Source organism: Heterodontus francisci, chromosome 31 (genome assembly GCF_036365525.1).
Source record: "Heterodontus francisci isolate sHetFra1 chromosome 31, sHetFra1.hap1, whole genome shotgun sequence".
Lineage (NCBI taxonomy): Eukaryota > Metazoa > Chordata > Chondrichthyes > Heterodontiformes > Heterodontidae > Heterodontus > Heterodontus francisci.
In genome coordinates this window covers 37,888,867-37,910,367 of record NC_090401.1, presented here as the reverse complement: position 1 = coordinate 37,910,367, position 21,501 = coordinate 37,888,867, and the positions used below count along the sequence as shown (strand labels likewise).

At 44.8% G+C, this 21,501-nt stretch overlaps 1 protein-coding gene across 3 annotated transcripts in view; it reads left to right on the top strand.

Moving 5' to 3' along the window:
* The first annotated feature begins 8,468 nt into the window (after positions 1 to 8,468).
* Positions 8,469 to 21,501, top strand: part of stpg1 (sperm-tail PG-rich repeat containing 1) — a 61,572-nt gene continuing 48,539 nt past the window's right edge. For all 3 annotated transcript variants that reach the window (XM_068010942.1, XM_068010938.1, XM_068010939.1), the window contains exons 1-2: positions 8,469 to 8,541; positions 20,169 to 20,310. In XM_068010942.1, the coding sequence (XP_067867043.1) occupies positions 20,217 to 20,310 (94 nt within the window). In that variant the 5' untranslated portion in view covers positions 8,469 to 8,541; positions 20,169 to 20,216. The remainder of the gene's footprint in view (positions 8,542 to 20,168; positions 20,311 to 21,501) is intronic.

Below are 21,501 nucleotides of genomic sequence, written 5' to 3'. Positions count from 1 at the left end.
CTCCTATTCTATGAGCCTCAATTTTGCTAACCAGTCTTATATGCGGTATTTTGATGAACACTTTCTTAAAATCCATATAAACAACACCCATCACATTCCCTTCTTCTTTCCCTGCTGATTCTGCCAAGCCCACTTTGGGTGTGGTTTCGCTAGATAGTAGATAGGGACAGTGGGAATCTCGTTCATCCATTCATGTGTGTCACTAATTACATGACATGGCATTTGGCCACCTTAAGAGAGTCATAGCAAAACTGGAGTCAATGGGATTCAGGGGGAAAACTCTCCACTGGTTGGAGTCGTACCTAGCACAAAGGAAGATGGTTGTGGTTGTTGGAGGTCAATCATCTGAGCTCCAGAACATCACTGCAGGAGTTCCTCAGGGTAGTGTCCTAGGCCCAACCATCTTCAGCTGCCTCATCGATGACCTTCCTTCAGTCATAAGGTCAGAAGCGGGAACGTTCGCTGATGATTGCACAATGTTTAGCGCCATTCACTGCTCCACAGATACTGAAGCAGTCCATGTAATAGTCATAGAGTTGTAGAGTCAGAGTTATACAGCACAGAAACAAGCCCTTCGGCCATCGTGCCCATGCTGGCCATCGAGCACCTATCTATTCTAATCCCATTTTCCACCACTTGGTCTGTACCCTTGTATGCTATGGCGTTTCAAGTGCTCATCTAAATACTTCTTAAATGGTGTGAGGGTTCCTGCCTCTACCAACCCTTCAGGCAGTGTGTTCCAGATTCCAAACACCCTCTGGGTGAAAAAGGTTTTCCTCAAAACCCCTCTAAACCTCCTGCCCCTTACCTTAAATCTACGCCCCCTGCTTATTGACCCCTCTGCCAAGGGAAAAAGTTTCTTCCTATCGACCATATCTATGCCCCTCATAATTTTGTATACCTCATCAGGTCCCACCTCAGCCTTCTCTGCTCTAAGGAAAACAACCCTAGCCTATCCAATTTCTCTTCATAGCTGAAATGCTCCAGCCCAGGCAACATCCTGGTGAATCTCCTCTGCACCCTCTCCAGTGCAATCACATCCTTCCTATAGTGTGGCGACCAGAACTGTACACAGTACTCCAGCTGTGGCCTAACTAGCATTTTATACAGCTCCATCATAACCTCCCTGCTCTTATATTCTATGCCTCAGCTAATAAAGGCAAGTATCCCATATGCCTTCCTAACCACCTTACCTACCTGTGCTGCTGCCTTCAGTGATCTATGAACAGGTACAACAAGGTCCCTCTCACCCTCTGTGCTTCCTAGGGTCCTACCGTCCATTGTATGTTACCGTGCCTTGTTAGTGCTCCCAAAATGCATGTAGAAAATGTAGCAAAATCTGGACAATATCCAGGTTTGGACTGATATGTGGCAAGTAACATTCACACCACACAAGTATCAGACAATGACCATCTCCAACAAGAGAAACCTAACTACCTTCCCTTGTCATTCAATGGCATTACCATCACTGAATCCCCCAGGATGTTGATATCAACATCCTGGGGGTTTTCATTAACCAGAAACTTAACTGGAGTAGCCATATAAATACTGTGGCTACAAGAGCAGGTCAGAGGCTAGGAATCCTGTGTGAGTAACTCATTTCCTGACTCCCCAAAGCCTGTCTATCATCTACAAGGCACAAGTCAGGCGTGTGATGGAATACTCTCCACTTGCCTGGATGAATGCAGCTCTAACAACAATCAAGAAGCTCAACACTATCCAGGACAAAGCATAGAACCATAGAAAAATTAAGGCACAGAAGGAGGCCATTTAGCCCGTCATGTCCGTGCCAGCCGAAAAAACTAGCCGCCTAATCTAATCCCATCTTCCATCACCTGGTCCATTGCCTTGCCGGTTACAGCACTTCAGGTGCATGTCCAGGTACCTTTTATAAGAATTAAGGGTTTCTGCCTCTACCACCATTCCTGGCAACGAATTCCAGACACCTATCACCCTCTAGGTGAATAAGTTTTTCCTCATATCACCTCTAATCCTTCTACCAATCACCTTAAATCTGTGCCCCCTGGTAAATGACCTCTCCGCTAGGGAAACAGGTCCTTCCTGTCTACACTATCTAGGCCCCTCATAATTTTGTACACCTTATTAAGTCACCACTCAGCCTCCTCTGTTTTAAGGAAAACAACCCTAGCCTATCCAATCTTTCCTCATAGCTGCAACTTTCGAGCCCTGGCAACATTCTTGTAAATCTCCTCTGTACTCTCTCCAGAGCAATTATAGCCTTCCTGTAATGTGGTGACCAGAACTGTACGCAATACTCCAACTGTGGCCTAACCAGCGTTTTATACAGTTCCAGCATTACATCCCTGCTTTTGAATTCTATACCTTGGCCAATAAGGAAAAGCCTTCCATTTGCCTTCTTCATCACTCTATCTACCTGTCCTACCACCTCAGGGACCTCTGGACATGAACTCCAAGGTCTCTCGCTTCTACTACCGCTCTCAATATCCTCCCGTTTATTGTGTAGTCCCTCGCTTTATTTGCCCTCCCCAAATGCATTACCTCACACTTACCTGGATTGAATTCCATTTGCCATTTTCCCGCCAACTTAACCAAACCATTGATATCTTTCTGGAGTCTACAGCTATCCTTTCAACTATCAACTACATGGCCAATTTTTGTGTCATCAGCAAAATTCCCAATCATGCCTCCCACATTTAAGTCCAAATCATTAATATATACCACAAACAGCAAGGGACCCAACACTGAGCCCTGTGGAATGCCACTGGAAACAGCTTTCATTCACAAAAACATCCATCGACTACTTTCCTGGCTCTGAGCCAATTCTGGATCCAACCTGCCACATTCTCCTGTATTCCATGAGCTTTCATTTTACTGACCAGTCTGGCATGTGGGACCTTGTCAAATGCCTTACTAAAATCCTTGTAGACCACATCCACTGCACTACCCTCATCAATCCTTCTTGTTACTTCCTCAAAAAACTCAATTAAGTTAGTAAGACATGACCTTCCCTTAACAAATCCATGCTGACTATCCCTGATTAATCCATGCCTTTCTAAGTGGCAGTTTATCCTATCCCTCAGAATAGATTCTAACAATTTACCCACCACCGAGGTCAGACTGACTGGCCTATAATTATTTGGCCTATCCCTCACACCCTTTTTAAACAATGGTGCAACATTTGCAGAACTTCAATCGTCAGGTACCTCTCCTGTATCTAGTGAGGATTTTAAGATGATCCTCAGCGCATCCGCTATTCCCTCCCTGGCTTCCTTTAACAACTTGGGATGCAATCCAACTGGCCCTGGCGATTTATACACTTTCAAGGATGTCAGACCCTCTGGTACTTCCTCTCTCATTATGTTTATCGTATCTAATATTTCACACTTCTCTTTAACTACAATGTCTACATCAACCCTCTCCTTTGTGAAGACAGAGACAAAAAACTCATTAAGAACCCTGCCCACATCTTCTGCATCCATGCATAAAATCCCTTATACATCTCTAATAGGCCCTACCCTTTCCTTAGTTATCCTCTTGCTCTTAATGCACTGATAAAACATCTTTGCGTTTTCCTTGATTTTATTTGCCAATAATTTTTCATGTCCTCTCTTTGCTTTTCCAATTTCCTTTTTTACTTCACCCAAGCACTTTCTATACTCTTCTAGCTATACTCTTATACTTTCTAAAGTATTAAGATTCTGTGATTTCCCTCCAGATCTGATCCTCTATCTTTCTCTCACTATTTGGAGGCCTATAGAATGCCCCTAGTATTGTGATCATCTGCTTTTTGCTCCTCAACTCTAACCAAATGGATTCTGTCCTTGCCTCCTCAAGAAATTCCCCTCTTTCCAATACTACAATGTCTATCCTAATAGTACTGCCACCCACCTTTCCTTTTTCCTTCTCTATCTTTTCTGAACACTTTATATCCTTGCATATTAAGTGCACAGTCCTCACAATTTTTAAGCCACTTTTCATTATTGACACTACATCATATTCCCATACTGCTATTTGTGTTTGTAGCTCGCCAACCTTATTCACTACACTTTGTGTGTTTACATACATGCATTATAATCCTGTCTTTGCATTCCTCATAGTCCTTCTCAGTCTGCTCCTATCTAATATGGAACTGCTTCCTTCTCTAGTACTGTCCAACACTCTCACATTATGCACCTAATTCCTCCCTTCTACTTTTATATGTTGGTGCCCCTTCCCCTGCCAAATTAGCTTAAAATCTCCCCAACCACACTATTGAACATCCCTGCAATGACATTAGTCCCAGTCCTGTTGAGGCGCAACCGGTCCCTTTTGAACAGATGCCTTCTGCCCCAGAACTGGTCCCAATGCCCCAAGAATCTGAAGCTCTCCCTCCTGCACCATGCTTCAAGCCATGTATTGATCCTCCCCATTTTCCTATTTCAACTCTCACTTTTGTGTGGCACAGGGAGTTATCCAGAGATTACTACCTTCTAGGACCGACTCTTTAACTTCTTCCCTAACTCCTGAAAATCTGACCGTAGGACCTCAATACCTGCCCTTGCTACATTGTTGCCACCAACGTGCACCACAACTTCTGGCTCAGTCCCTTCTCCCTGCAGAATATCTTGCACCCTTTCCATGATGTCCCTTACCCTGGCACCAGAGAGGCAACACACCATGCGGGACTCATGACAATGATTATAGAAATGCCTGTCTGTCCCCCCTGACTATGGAATCTCATATAACAACTGTATTTCTATGCCTTGCTGCTTCTCCTATGCATTGGTGCCATGGTCTGAAGTGGACTCCTTCAGGGTATTGTCACTCCTAGCAGTCTCCAATGTTGAGTACCAGTTTGAGAGTTGCACACACCCCGAAGACTCCTGCACCTCCTGCCTCTTCCTAGTCTTCCTGATGGCCACCTACCTAGTATACTGTTTGTGGGGTGAGCACCTCCTGGAATGTACAATCCAGGAAACTCTCCTGCTCCCTGTTGCTCCGCAATGATTCCAGCTGTCCCTCGAGCTCGGAAATCCTGAGCTTGGAGCTAAAGCAGCTGGAGACACTTCTTACACTTGTGGTCACCCAAGACACGTGAAGTGTCCTGGAGTTCTGACATGGCACAGGAATTGCAAGCAACAGGTTGCTGCTGCCCACCCATGATCTAAAAACAATCTCTATTCCCTCTTTTAGAATCTATTTGGTACCTGGTTTAAACTATTAATTTTAATTAATGTCTATAGACCCACTGTGCTACTACTCATTAATTCTCTCAATGCTATACTCACCCTGATTGAGGTTATGAATTTTGAATGCTGTGTGACTTGGAGGGAAACTTACAGGTGGTGGTGTTCCCATGCACCTGCTGCCCTTGGTCTTCTAGGTGGTAGAGATTGTGAGTTTGGAAGGTGCTGTTGAAGTCTTCATGAGTTGCTGTAGCGCTTCTTGTGGATGGTATGCACTGCAGACGTGGTGCATCAGTAGTGGAGCGGATGAATGCTTAAGGTAGTAGATGGGGTGCTAATCAAGTGGGCTGCTTTGTCCTAGATGCTGTTGATCTTCTTGAATGTTGTTAGGAGCTGCACTCATCCAGGCAAGTGGAGTGTATTCAATCGCACTCCTGACTTGAGCATTGTAGATGGTGGGAAAGCTCTGCGGAGTCGGGAGGTGAGTTTCTTGCCACAGAATACCCAGCCTTTGATCTGCTGTTATAGCCACAGTATTTATGTGGCTGCTACAGTTAAGTTTCTGGTTAATAGTCACTCCACAGGATGTCAGTAGTGGGGGACTCAGCAATGGTAATGCCGTTGAATGTCAAGGGAAGATGGTTAGATTCTCTCTTGTTGAAAATTGTCATTGCCTGGCACTTGTGTGGCGTGAATATTACTTGCCATTTATCAGCCTAAGCCTGAATGTTGTCCAGGTCTTGCTGCATATGGACACAGACTGCTTCAGTATCTGAGGAGTTGTACTAGATATTACTCCAGCCAATGAAGAGATTTTCCCTCCATTCCCATTGACTTAAATTTTACTAGGACTCCTTGATGACACACTCAGTCAAGGGTAGTCACTCTCGCCTCACCTCTGGAATTCAGCTCTTTTGTCCGTGTTTGGACCAAGGCTGTAATAACATCTAGAGCTGAGTAGTCCTGGCGGAACCCAAACTTAGCATCGATGAGCAGTTATTCCTGAGTAAGTGCTGCTTGATAGCACTGTCAACTACACCTTCTATCACTTTGCTGATGATTGAGTAGACTGATGGGGAAGTAATTGACCAGATTGGATTTGTCCTGCTTTTTGTGGGCAGGTCATACATAGGCAATTTTACACTTTGTCAGGTAGACGCCTGTGTTGTAGCTGTACTAGAACAGCTTGGCTAGAGGGACAGTTAATTTTGGGACAGAAGTCTTCAGTACTGCAGCTAGTCAGGGCCCATAACCTTTGTTGTATCCAATGCACTCAGTCGTGTCTTAATATCATGTGGTGTGAATTGAATTGGCTGATTACTGACTTCTGTGATGGTGGGGATCTCAGGAGGAGGCCTAGATGGATCATCTACTCGGCACTTCTGGCTGCAAATGGTTGCAAATGCTTCAGCCTTGTCTTTTGTACTCGTGCTGGGCTCAACCATCATTGAGGACAGGGATTTTCATGGTGCCCTCTTCTCCCTTTAGTTCTCTTAACGCCCACCACCATTCACGACTGGATGTGGCAGAAGTGCAAAGCTTTGATTTGATGCGTTGGTTGTGGGATTGCTTAGCTCTGTCTATAGCATGTTGCTTCTGCTCTTTAGCATGTATGTAGTCCTGTGTTGCTGTTTCACCAGGTTGGAACTTAATTTTTAGGTACGCCTGTTGCTGCTTCTGGCATGCTCTCCTACATTCCTCATTGAGCCAGGGTTGGTCTCCTGGCTCGATGATAATAATGGAGTGAGGGATATGCCATTCACGAGGTTACAGATTGTGGTGGAATACAATTCTGCTGATGGCCTACAGCACCTCGTGGATTGCCAGGGCCACTCCTCCATCTCTGGTGGGTATGTCCTGCCGGTGAGAGAAGATATACCTAGGGATGGCGATGGAGGAGTCAGGGACGTTTGCTGAAAGGAATGATTCTGTGCATGACTATATCATGCTGTTGCTTGACTAGTCTGTGGGATAGTTTTGCCAATTTTAGAACAATTCCCCAAATGTTAATGTGGAGGACTTTGCAGTGTTAACTGGGCTAGGTGTGCTTTTGTTGTGTTTGGTGCCCAGGTCGATGCTGGGTGGCCTGTCGGTTTTTATTCTTATTAAGGCTTTACTTAGTGGTTTGATACAACTGAGTAGCTTGTTAGGCCATTTCAAAGGGCAGTTAAGAGTCACCCCTATTGTTGTGGGTCTGGAGTGACATAGAGGTCAGACCGGGTAAGGACGGCAGGTTTCCTTCCCTAAAGGACATTAGTGAACCAAATGGGTTTTTACGACAATTACTGATTGTCTCTATTACTGATACTAACTTTTAAATTCCAGATTTACTTAATTAACTGAATTTAATTTCTCTAGCTGTTGTGGTGGGATTTGAATTTATGTCTCTGGATCCTTTATCCAGGCCTCTGGATTGCTAGTGCAGTAACATAACCATAATGCTACCATACCACATCATTCGTGCATCAGACCATGTCATCATTATAAAAGTGCCACTGAGTGCACGAAGACTACATTTACACCATTTTTATTCATTCGTGGGATGTGAGTGCCGCTGGCAGGGCCAGTGTTCATTGTCGATCCCACAGATGAAGTATTGTGCTCAATTTTTGGGAAGGATCTCAAGGCCTTTGAGAGGGTGCAGAGGAGATTTACTAGAATGATATCAAGGATGAGGGACCTCAGTTAGCTGGAGAAGCTGGGGTTACTCTCCTTAGAGTAGAGAGGGTTGAGAGGAGATTTGATAAGAGTAAATAAGGAGAAACTTTCCAGTGGCGAAAGGTCAGTAACCAGAAGACACAGATTCAAGGTGATTGCCAAATGAACTAGAGGCGACTTGAGGAACCATTTTTTAAGATAGTGAGTTGTGATCTGGAATGCACTGAAAAGGTAGTGGAAGCAGATTCAATACTAACTTTTAAAAGGAAATTGGATATATACTTGAAGGGAAAACAGTTACAGGGCTATGGGCGAAGAGCAGAGGAATGGGATTCATTGTATCAGTCTACCAAAGAGCCAGCACGGACGCAATGGGCCGATTGGCCCCTATACTGTACTATTCTATGACAGCAATGTATATAGATATATATTTAATTCTATTCAGGCGTAAATAAAACGATAACGAACTCAATTTCCTCCACTGTACTCAACATTTGGCAGCTTTATTCCTGCAGCACACAATCTTGTCCCCTGTCTACAGGAGCAGGCTGATTTGATGCAGTCACGGCGCATTTCACGTTCGGATAGGGAGGCAACAGCTCTCGTCGCATTGAATAGATTGAGGAGGCTGGCTGGCGGCGTGGTTGCCTTGGAGACCAATATAAACAATTAGTTGCTGAAATGAAGCGCAGTCGCAATAAAGGAGCGAAAGTTTGGTGGGGGCAAAAAGTTACAGGTAAGAGGAGCTGTCAGCATTGGAATGATAGGGCTGGGCTCAAGAAAGTGAAACTGGTTTTTTATGTGAATTTCTGATAACCTCAGTAGCTGACAAGATTTTAATTTTAGGAGTCACAGGTGTTTAAGCGAACAGAATGTTATAAGGTCGATTGTTACAAAAATAACAGGTTTTGGAAATGCATAAATAATTCAGTGGGGATATATCACTACAGGTTTATATATAAAAAATTATAACACGTTTAGAAAGTAGTACAAATAAAATCAAATGTTATTTTTTTTTACTTCTTGCCAAATTCTTCCTCTTTTCTGTAGGTATTGGCTCCTCTAGATCACCTGAATTCTTCCATCTTGTACAAACCTACACTTCTCCCATTGCTGCACTGAGTTCTTTCCTAAATGATTCTGTTGATTTTGCCTCTACCACTCTGTCTATAACACATGATCACTCTCTGAATAAAGAATCCTCCTAACTTCAGTCCTCGTGTTACCTTTTACTGTTTTGAATCTGTGTCTCCTGTTCTATTCTCAGAGTTTAATCTAGAATAATGTTTCAGGTGAGCCATCCTTATACTGACAGTATACCTCTAGAAAATCACTATCTGATGCCTTGTTTCCAGGTTGCAAAGTCCAAGTTTCTCCAGTCTTTCCTCCTAACTTAGACCTAAAACACTAGGGAACGGTCTTCTCTACCCTGCCCCAGTGCCTGAGTGCCTCTTTTGTTTCTCAGTGATCAGAATAAGACTCAAGGTCTGACCAGAGGATTGTACAGTTTGATGGTTACTCCTGATTGTGTTACACTGTTTTGGCTTTATAGTTCAACATTCTATTCACTCTATTGATTGCTACTTTGCATTGAGTGGGCATGTTGAACATTGAATCTGTTCTCCCATTGAGGGGGGGTGGTGGTGGTGGTGGATGTGGAAGAGCTAGCAGAGCGATGATTGGATCGAGACTCAGCACAGTGCAACCCTGAGTCAGCTTCCGCCCATGTTCAGCACTCTTGCTGTGGTCTTCAGTCAGATAAGTGCTGGAATAATCAGGTTCTCATCCCGAGTGTCACATCATCACAATGACAAACTGTGTTGATCTCAATGGTGAGATGTGTCGCAACCTTAAAGGTTACCGCTCACTCAATGTGCAGTTGGTGTGCGACCAGGCTCAACACATCTCGCTGTTCAATGCCCGCTGGCATGCAGTCATGATGTGTTTGTTTTGCGCCATTTCACTGTTTCATCAATCTTTCAGCCACCACTTCAAAACCTACACTGGCTGCTGCACGACGTAAGCTATCCACTCTGTGTCTGGCTACTAATTCCCCTCTGCAAACCAACTACAGCATTCATATAAAGACAGCCAAGCTGCCATGAGAAACATCAGTGAGCAGACGATTAGGGTGCTGAAGCAACCGTTCCACCACCAGACGTTACTGGAGAGGCCCTGCAGTACTTCCGGAATGGGTGTCTGGACTCATGGTCTGCTGCATCCTCCACAGCCTAGCCATCATGAGGGCACATCCCTTCCTATCAGGGATTCAGTGAGCACCTCAGGTGGAGGAGGAAGAGGAAGGGGAGGTGGATCAGGAGGATGCAGCCAGCACATCCATGTCCCGATGGGCTGTCCATGTTCACATTGTTCAACTCCCCTTCCTGTGAATACAACCTCAGATCTCAATTTTTCAGAGGTTCCACACCTTACCTAACATCCCTCTGTTGTGGAACATCATAGTGTCTTCTTGGCCACAATCCTTAAATAAAAGCCACCATGAAACAACCATTCTAAAACAACTTTATTCAACAAAACATCCAATATTCTATTCAATATTCAATGACTCACCCTTGTGCATTCCTGTCGTGTCTATCTTGCAGGTGCCTGTTCCTGGCCGAGTGCTAGTAAGCAATGCTACCCCAGTGGCTGCAGCACGGCTGGCGGAAGGCAGCTGACTTTCAGTGGAGGAGACTGCAGATGATCTTGCAGGATGCCCACAAGCAGGCCTGGGCCTAGCAAGCCCAGCTTCGGACTGCACCACCTGGGTGGCAGAGGTCTGAGCTGGCTGACAGGCAACAGCAAGAGCATTGGCGAAGCGGCAGTGGTGGGAGCACAAATGCTACCACATAGGCACTGCCACTCTCCCAGGGTGGGATCTCAGCAATCCTAGTAATGTATTGGAGGACAGATTGCTGTAATACTGTGACCCCCCCCCCCAGAAAGCTCCTTTGAACACTGGTAGCTGCAGCCATGATGGCAGCAGTCTGTGCCTGCGTAGCAACAAGCTGAGATTTCCTGACCTCAGTCTGAGCCTCAACTACAGCACTCAGACATTGGGTGGCTTCTGCTTATGCTGCAATGGAAGTTGAGACATCAGCCATTGGACGCTGCATCATGGTCAGGTCTGCAAGTGCTGTCATGGAGTTGACCACCACTTCCAGCCTGGAAAAGATGGGCTCCAAGCTCTGCATAAAGCCCTGTGCCAGATTGGAGCTGAACTCCTCCATGCTCCTTGACAGTGACAGCAGGCTTTCTGGCAGGCCTGCCAATGCACCAAGCATTTCTGTGTGCATACCCATCAGCCTTTCCTTTACATTGTCCTTTCCTGTGCCCTCTGCAGCAGAACTCATGTGTGGCCTTGCCTTTTGGGGAGCTGGGGCCTGCGCGATCCTTTTCCCCTGCCCGAGCTGAAGCCCACTGATACCTGGTGCCTGACTATAGGCAGACCCTGCCTTAATTTTGCCTTCTAAAGTAGATGTAATGCCTGAATCTGAGCTGGCGGTTGTGAGTGTGAGATCATGTAACGATGGTCCTTCTTCATCAGTCATGACAGCTCCTCGAGGACTTTATTCTCCCTCACCACTGGCTGACGAGGTGGCAGTTCTTAGGGATCTGAAAGCATAAAGGCAGGAGGGTCAGGTTGGGGGTGAGGGAAGGGGGCAAAAACAAGGGATGTGTGGTTACACCTTCTGTAGCATATAAATCAGAAGAGATTGTGGGCTGGGAGGGGAGTGGGATGTGAGAAGGTGGAGATTAGGTAGGAAAATGCCATTATCCTCAATGGTTTCAGCCCAGTCGCTGGCTACGGCCTCAGTCCTGCCCATACCAATGATTTCCAGCAGTGTATCCTCCATCGGGGTGCATGCTGCCATGCCTGCCCATCCCACCACCATCCTTCTCCCCCCACCCCCCCACACCCCACTGCCCGCTGGTTAGGTGCTGCTGTCTCCGATTCTGGGACACAGCCTGCAAGATAGAGAGAAGTGTGTCAGTGAGTGTGGTGCAATGTGTTTGTGATGTGCCTGACACCATTGAAAGCTGACATTGTGTACAAGCTGTGAAATGTGTATGGGTATATGTGTAAGTGTGTGAAGGTGAAACGAGGCTGTATATATGAGGTATGAGTCATGATTGATGGAGATTGCTGGTAGGGAGTGAAGACGGAGTGGTGAATGGAACAGTGTGTGTGTGAGGCTAGTGGTGCGATTGGTAGGATATGACAGATGCATTCACTGACCTTAACCACTCATGTGAGATCAATAACTTCTTGAGGCGTTGCATCCAAGTCCTCCAGGCTAGACTGCTGGCATCGGGTGCAAAGACTACATGCCCCCACTGCCTTCTTAGTATCTGCCTGGAGGGCCTCTTGGCCCCTGAGGGAAAAGGGCCTTTCTCCTCTTTTTTATTCATTCATGGGATGTGGGCGTCGCTGGCCAGGCCAGCATTTATTTCCCATCCCTAATTGCCCTTGAGAGGGTGGTGGTGAGCTGCCTTCTTGAACCGCTGCAGTCCATGTGGGGTAGGTACACCCACAGTGCCGTTAGGAAGGGAGTTCCAGGATTTTGACCCAGTGACAGTGAAGGAACGGTGATATAGTTCCAAGTCAGGATGGTGTGTGACTTGGAGGGGAACTTGCAGATGGTGGTGTTCCCATGCATTTGCTGTCTTGTCCTTCGAGTTGGTAGAGGTTGCGGGTTTGGAAGGTGCTGTCTAAGGAGCCTTGGTGCATTGCTGCAGTGCATCTTGTAGATGGTACACACTGCTGCCACTTTGCGTCGGTGGTGGAGGGAGTGAATGTCTGTGGATGGGGTGCCAATCAAGCGGGCTGCTTTGTCCTGGATGGTTTTGAGCTTCTTGTGTGTTGTTGGAGCTGCACCCATCCAGGCAATTGGAGAGTATTCCATCACACTCCTGACTTGTGCCTTGTAGATGGTGGACAGGCTTTGGGGAGTCAGGAGGTGAGTTACTCGCCGCAGGATTCCTAGCCTCTGACCTGCTCTTGTAGCCATGGTATTTCTATGGCTACTCCAGTTCAGTTTCTGATCAATGGTAACCCCCAGGATGTTGATAGTGGGGGATTCTGCAATGGTAATGCCATTGAATGTCAAGGGGAGATGGTTAGATTCTCTCTTGTTGGAGATGGTCATTGCCTGGAACTTGTGTGGCGCGAATGTTAACTGTCACTTATCAGTCCAAGCCTGGGTATTGTCCAAGTCTTGCTGCATTTCAACACGGACTGCTTCAGTATCTGAGGAGTTGCGAATGGTGCTGAACATTGTGCAATCATCAGCGAGCATCCCCACTTCTGACTTTATGACTGAAGGAAGGTCATTGATGAAGCAGCTGAAGATGGTTGGGCCTAGGACACAACCCTGAGGAACTCCTGCAGTGATGTCTTGGAGCTCAGATGATTGACCTCCAACAACCACAACCATCTTCCTTTGCGCTAGGTATGACTCCAACCAGCGGAGAGTTTCCCCCTGATTCCCATTGACTTCAGTTTTACTAGGGCTCCTTGATGCCATACTCAGTCAAATGCTGCCTTGATGTCAAGGGCAGTCACTCTCACCTCACCTCTTGAGTTCAGCTCTTTTGTCCATGTTTGAACCAAGGCTGTAATGACATCAGGAGCTGAGTGGCCCTGGCGGAATCCAAACTGAGCGTCACTGAGAAGGTTATTGCTAAGCAAGTGCCGCTTGATGGCACTGTCGATGACACCTTCCATCACTTTACTGATGATTGAGAGTAGACTGATGGGGCGGTAATTGGCGGGGTTGGACTTGTCCTGCTTTTTGTGTACAGGACATACCTGGGTAATTTTCCACACTGTCAGGGAGATGCCAGTGTTGTCGCTGTACTGGAACAGCTTGGCTAGTGGCACGGCAAGTTCTGGTGCACAGGTCTTCAGTACTATTGCCGGAATATTGTCAGGACCCATAGCCTTTGCAGTATCCAGTACCTTCAGTCGTTTCTTCATATCACGTGGAGTGAATCGAATTGGCTGAAGTCTGGCATCTGTGATGCTGGGGACTTCAGGAGGAGGCCTGTGCACATCCTACACCAAGGACTCTAGCATTGCAGTGGAAAACCTCGGTGCACACTCTCTGGCCTGTTGGTGCCATTTCTCAAGGTTCTCCCTGATCCCTTCTTTCACCACTTCCAGCCTCTGCTGCAGCCAGAATGTACCTCGCATTCTGGCTTTACCTAGTTCAGGCTACCTTTTAAGAGGTGCTAGCGCTGCACAAACTTGGGATCTCTGCTGAGGCGCGCAGCCACTCAGCAGCACATTGAGAACTGGGCTGCATGCTACAATCATTATAATTAGCAGGCAGCATAAAGTGTGCATGCTGTCTCCATTACTTTGAACCAGTGCATGCTAATCATGCATTGTGATTTCATGGGCTACCCAATTTTCGCCCCCAGAAATGGAAATTGAAAAACTGAAATCTCTTTAAGTGCACGTTTGCTGAAAGTCTAATGGTGCATTTCATCTACTTACTGCTCAGGCCCATTATCATAATTTTTCCTCACTCTGTCTATCATCCAACATCTATCATCTGCACTATTGACCCTCATTCAAGGACTGTTCAATGACACAATGTTTTATTGCTAATCTCTGGAGGTTGCAGTGGCTAAAGTGGCATCTTTCATTGATCCAAGCATTATGAAACACCTAAAAAAAACTTCCAGTTCTGCCCTTTGTACTGCTGCAAGCTTGGAACTGTACACAATATCACACCATTCATGCTGACTTTTATTTCACGCTTTTAGCACTGCTCAGGTCAGTTCAAGCTGAGATACTGTAGGCTGAATTTTGCTTTTAGTTGTAACTGGGTATAAATTTGCTTTTATTAAAATAGAGACAGAAATCTAACAAATTGAATACTGGTCTTACAAAGACTTTTTGTAATTTTTTTTTACAGCAATTACATTAGCAATACCAGAAGTTGGGAGTGTCAGCAAGGCAGCACAGATTTTAGGAGTCCTCATGTACTGACTCAGGGAGTAGTTAGTTGCAAGCTCAGCAGCTATCCCTGAAATGCTAATTGCAGCCTTGCTGCTGGAGGGAAGGTTTCAGTGAAGCCAAGTGTTTTTCCACAGGGAAAGAGGGAAAACCAGTGCTCGTACATTTGCCAGTAGCTAATTTCAGAACAGCTCTCCTGTTGGATTTTGTGTGGTTTGAGGAGACCAAAACAATTGAAAAAATCAAATTTCTTCCCTTAAGAAGAATGAAGCAGCATTTAATTTTTAAAATTAATTTAAAAGCTTACTAGGGCACTGATGTTGCATAATTTTCCAATGTCTCAGTAATAATTGTAATGATTTTTCCATGAAAGTATAAAAGATATTGGCCAAGAAGTTCACTGGTGTTGCACACAATTTATGCCAGTTCTAAAGAAGAAAGAACTTGCATTTTTATAGCACCTTTCAAAATCTCAGGAAATGCCAAAGCACTTCACAGCCCCTTGAAGTAATTTTGAAGAGTCATCACTGTTTTGACGTATGGAAACACGGCAGCCAATTTGCGGACAGCAAGGCCCCACGGACAGCAATGTGACAAAGACCAGATAGTCTAAGCATCCAATAAGGTGGGTGCATGCAGACACACATTCCATACCAGAGGGGAGTCACCCACTACACTGGTAAAGGCAACAGTATAGGCCATCCAGGCATTAGGCCCTTTGAATGTACAAATAAGAGGCCTACTGCTTCTTTTAAGACTCCTTCCCTAAATTAGGCTACCCTGAAGGCTACTGCCGGAGATAGGTTTTATGAAACAAATACCTACCTGAATATGAATGCATGCTCCTCCTGGCTCCAGAAGAGTCCCGAAGACTGTTGGAGGCCCATGCCTGGCCCCCCTCCCAATCGCTTCAGCCCATCTGCTCCTCCCCAGGACCTCTGTCTCTGAGAACTTCTGAGGGCCGCTGCCAAGTTTGATGTCTGTTTCATCAACAAACTACCTGCAGATGCACAACAGGCATCTGTAGCGTGCTGGTCTAATTTAAATTAGAGGCCACAGACTTAGTTCCCTATGTGATTTCATAGCAGTAGGCCACCATGATCCAATTCCTCCACCATTCTTTTACAAGGTTGTAAATACCCAGGAAGAACTGTGACACTGAGCTGTGAGATACTATCCTAGTTAAAATCAGCATCCCCTTTCCAATACAATGGTACCAGACTTTTCACTAAAAATAAACTTCTTGTCAAGGCAAATCTTATGTTTTTTAAGCAATGTACCTTTCAAAGGCAATATTGTTTCTCTTTTATTTGTCTTTATAAAGAATATTTCATTTCCATCGTGTTTCACTCACTGTTTAATTTCACTTGTTATGGGTGCTTTCCTTCACTTGTTTCAATTTAAACAATCTTTCTAATATTTTCCTTTTCAAAATTCCTATTCGATTTCTGTGACTGTTTAATCTTGTTTATCATTTGCCAAGTTGCAAATAAAGATTATTTGGAAATTTCAGCCGGAGACTTTCACATGCTAATTTATTTTTACTCTTTGTTTTTTTTTCTCCCGACAAAAGAAAACAATTTTCACCCAGGCCTCTTCTATTTCGCGCCTGGTTTTCCCAATGACGTCACTTACTGACTGGCTCCCTTTCGGTTAGTCCAGTTATTTTTGTTTTCTGACTTGTGGAACTCCATCTCTTTATTTTGACCTGATCTAAGTCCTATTCCTTTAATGACACACTGGGGAGGATTTTTAGCCCCAGATGGGGTGAACACAGAGGCGGGTGGCCACGTAAATTTGTGCTGCCGACCAGCATGCCGGTTTGCAGGCTCCATCTTGCCCCCGGGCCAGAGGCGGGATGGGGATCGGCAAGGCTACAAGCAGCGAGTAGTCAATTGAGGATATTTAAAGACCAATTATGGCCTATTGTCAGAGACCAAATGGAACTTTCTCGTCGACCTCTAGGCCTCTTGGGTGGCCAGCATTCCAGGCAGGTTTTGAGACCCCCCCTGCCTGGCCTCAGCTGCAGTTACAGGGGGCCCTGTGGAGAGGTTCCCCCTACACTATCACGGCCTGGCTGCTAAGGGGATTTTTTAATTAAAAATTTAAAAAAGTTGGTGAGGGGGCGCTGTGGTATATTATAGTAGCTGAGCATTTTGTTATACTGCCCTCTCTGTTGGAGAGGTGTAAATAAAGTAGGTTCTATAATGGCTGCTTGCTGTGAGTCCACAAGTTAGTCTCACTCAGTGCAATACGCAACAGGCGACGCTATCTTGAGGCGCCCTCTCTCGCTCTTACCTGGAAAGGCAGCCTGCTGCCCCTACCGAGCTGGAGGGCCTCCAATTGGTCCTCCAGCTTCGAGAGCCAGATGTTGAGCCTGCCCTCTGGCCACTAATTGGCCAATTCAGGTAAAATCACAGCCTGCTGACGGTTTTCCACACAGTGTGTTAAATTTTGTTCAGCTCCCGACATCGAGCTCCGTGGCCGGGGGGTAAGGGGTGTGCTGCAAGATCGCTGAGGCAGCGGCCCACCACGAAGCCCAACACCGGGATTGCTGGGCCCAATCTTCCTGGTGGTTGTGAGGCTCCGTGGCAGGCCCCATCGCATGGCGATGTGACCCGACTTTGAATATGTAAATAAACGTTATGAATGCATTTAAATAGAATTCCCGGCGATCTTACCATCGGATCTGGATCTTCCGTGAGATGGGCGGCATTCATGCGCTTTCACTTTCCTGTCCAGGGAAAGCTGGCGCCACCAAGGTCGGGAAGGGGGGGAACTCAGGATATTTAGTGTAGTGGGAGGTAGTGGGGGGGGGTGGAAACAGGGTCAACTCTGCATTTTTAGTGAAGGGGGAGGGGAAAGGAGTGACCTCTGCACTTTGTGCAGTTGTCGGGGGTGGGGGGAGAAGGGGTCAACTCTGCAATGTCAGTGTATTGGGGGGAATGGGGCAAACAGTTATTTTCGGTGTAGTTGAGGGTGGTACGGGGTTCAACCCTGTGTTCTCTGAACAGGGCTAGCAGCCCTTTAAAAATGGCACCAGCGCCTGCACAGAGACAGCTAATACCGTTCACGGCATCGCCAAGGTCGCCCCCACCACGTGATTGTGGGGGAGGGGCAGCCGCCCTGCATATTTAAATGGGCCGCCACGCTCAAGATTGCGGCAGCGTGGTGGCACCTGGCCCGTGCATGTGGGCAGCCATTGTTTTCAGCTCTAACCCCCATTTGATCCTGACGTTGGGATTCTGAAGCCTGTGGGAAAATCCTGCCCACTGTCCTTCAACGAAGTCATCGAACTTGTAATTTGTCAAAAAAAACTATTTTGAGCTGCTTCTGAATCCTAATTGTTTTCCATCTTGATTGCATTGATCTGAGACCAGAAACTAATCACAAAAAGTTTCTGCAATATGAGTTTAATTGCTGGAAAAGTCTCCGAATCTGCACAGTAGCTTCCTGGTACTTGCAGGTCTGTGATCGGAAAACCTTAGCAGTCCTTCATTTGCAATCAATGACTAATGATGCTGTGCACTTCAGATCTGGGTATCTTGCTCCCTCTCGTGGTAGGTCAACTCCCAGTGGCTGCTGGAACGACAATAAGAGTGAAGAGCAAATAATGTGGCAAGATTTTTTATCGAGCCAAATGTTGCAATTTGCAATTTTCCCAATTAGCAGTTAAAAAAAAAATCAGCACTTTCTGCAGAATATTCCACACATAAACTAACACATCCCAATTGTCTGAATAAACTATCATGTCATTGACAATGTGATACCATAATTGTAGGTGTCCAATTGTAGTTTAAGAAGTTCATGCCTAAAAAGAAAATCAGTCATTTTAGTGTAATGTTAGATTCTTAAGCACAAAAACATTCTAAAAGAATATCAGAGATGTCTAATAGTTTGCATATGGTTGCCACGAACCCACATATATTTGCATATACCTTATTTTCTGTTGCGATGAACGCACCACCTTAATCTACTGTTTTGTTATGGGGAAGTTACAATGGAACTGTTGATAATTATGTCTTATTAAGAAATTTACAGTATAATTTTCTACCAAGAATTTAAAAAATCTTCTCTATGATACAGCACTCACCTCTGACAATGCTCATTTTGTGTGATTTATCAGCTCATGAAATAAAAGCTGCTATTTTCACCGTTGGGTGAGACTTAATTAGAAGGTTACAATCCAATCCAAGTCGACATAGTGATTCTTGGTTCAGTTGTGCTGTTGTGCAGAACAGCTTTTCCACTGGGAGAGAGGGAACATGGAGGGAGAGTTATGCTTGGCTGCAATCACAGACGTTCAGTCAGTGGCTATAGAACTACACGAGGAGAGACCAGAAGCAATTTTCTACCACTAATATCAGATCAGCGTAGTAGAAGATAGATTGTGGATGGTACAGAGAAATTCAAGCAACTTCCGTCCAAGTCAGGTAAATGAATGTTGGGTCCACCAGGGCTCCACTGTAGGGGTGGGTGGATGTCAATTGGTTGCTGTTGTTGTCAGTAACCTACAGACCAAAATTTCACCACAAATGTAAACCTTAAGACTTGCAACAGTGGATAATGTCCAACCTGCCCACCCTCGATAGGAAGGACTGATTCCCAGTCTGGTAACCCTGTCTGGTGCTCACATAGACTATTTATAAATGAACTGAACTGGGAGGTATTGCCAGACTCAGCTGCTGTCAAGTCAGGCACTTGAAGAAGGCTGGAACAGGGGAAATGAGGAAAATTAGATATTTATGTCTTAAGTTTTCATTTTTTGAATGGATCTATGGTTCCAAAAGCTGCATCAATATTCATAATAAAAATCTAATATTGTTATTTCCAAGCTGTTTTGGGTGGTTATTTAAATTCCTGCCACCGTTCTGTAGCTGGTCAATAGGGGATGCACAAAAATGGCTCAAGAGATTTGCCTTCCAATTTTCACTCCCTACAGATTAGTATCTGAGTCATTCCCCTAATGGACTGTGTGGACTGGGAACAAATCCATGTCCTCTTACTCCATGAACGTCAAATGACCACTTGTGTGCACTGATGAGGCATCTCCTCAGCTGTGCAGGTAATTTTTGAGGAAAGGCTCCATTTTTATTGTTTTCCCCTTCCTGTACCAGTCATGCTGCTCAGCTCAGGCTCTGGGTTACAGACCTGCTCCTAGCCTTCCACCACTGCTGTACTGCTGGAGATTGTAATGAGAACACAGGAATCCCTAAGATCACTGTCCTTCACTTTTCCTTCCACCTCTTGGGGAGAAACATCACCTTTGCTTGCTTGCTGATATTGGGAAGTCATTACAAATTATTGGTTCTGCGAAATAATAATAGCTTCCAGCAGGTGTTTGACCAAAGTGACTAGATTAATCAGTTCTTCTGTTATTGCTTATGTCTGATTAGATAACCACAATTGGAGGCTGGAGAACTGTCACTACCCTCAATTACATTATGGTAGATTATATTCAACCCATGGAGCCTGAGAACATACAGATTCACAGGCCTGAGTACAAATGGATTCATTTCGTACCAACAGGAAATTCCGGTAAAGTAACATTCATGAAATTGGTTATAAGTATACTTTCTGTTTATACTACTTGGTTATGCTTAGTGGATTATGACTCCACTAGCCCATTGATTGAACCTCTTGCTGAAAATTCTCAAGACCAAATTTGTTTAATTTGGCATAAACTGCTCATATTTTTAAAATGTATTTGCTAGAGGGAAATTGTTTCCAAACTTTAATTCTTTTTTAGGATAAACCACATCAGCCAATGTCCTCCTCATATCATTAAATCTTTAATACCATGACTTCCAAAAGCAATAAAAAATAAAAGCTGATTTAAGATCTTTAAGAACAGTTAAATAAAATCAAAAATGTGTAAAATCAATATAGATCAGAAACTGAGGATTAGCATAAAACAAACCATTCTATTCAAGACCTCAAAAGTGCAGAAGACCCAAGTTCCCTCAGTCGTACTCTTATTCTATATTCTACAGGTTTTTAGAACTCTGACAAAAATGTATTTGCTAGAGGGAAATTGTTTCCAAACTTTAATTCTTTTTTAGGATAAACCACATCAGCCAATGTCCTCCTCATATCATTAAATCTTTAATACCATGACTTCCAAAAGCAATAAAAAATAAAAGCTGATTTAAGATCTTTAAGAACAGTTAAATAAAATCAAAAATGTGTAAAATCAATATAGATCAGAAACTGAGGATTAGCATAAAACAAACCATTCTATTCAAGACCTCAAAAGTGCAGAAGACCCAAGTTCCCTCAGTCGTACTCTTATTCTATATTCTACAGGTTTTTAGAACTCTGGCTTGGTGTTACCTTTTGATGATCTCACCTTCTTTCCCTTTCTTACCAACCTTAGTAGTGTCCTGTGCTATAGTCCTTGGCCCGCCGCCTAGATTTCTCAATTCAATAAAAAGCTTGTGAGTTAAGCTGTCTGTTCCTCCCTGTGGTTTGTCTATTATATTTTCTATTATACCATATGTAATACCATTTTTCATAGGACTACTTTTGCATTACTGGTGCAGTACAAGATCACTGATAGATTTCCATGCATTATGTTGTTCTATTCTAATATTTAAAAAAAACAAAAAGTGCTGGAAATTCTCAGAAGGTCTGTGGAGAGAGAAGCAGAGTTAACATTTCAGGTCAGTGAACTTTCATCAGAACTGGCAAAGGTTAGAAATGTAATAGGTTTTAAGCAAATAAAGTGGG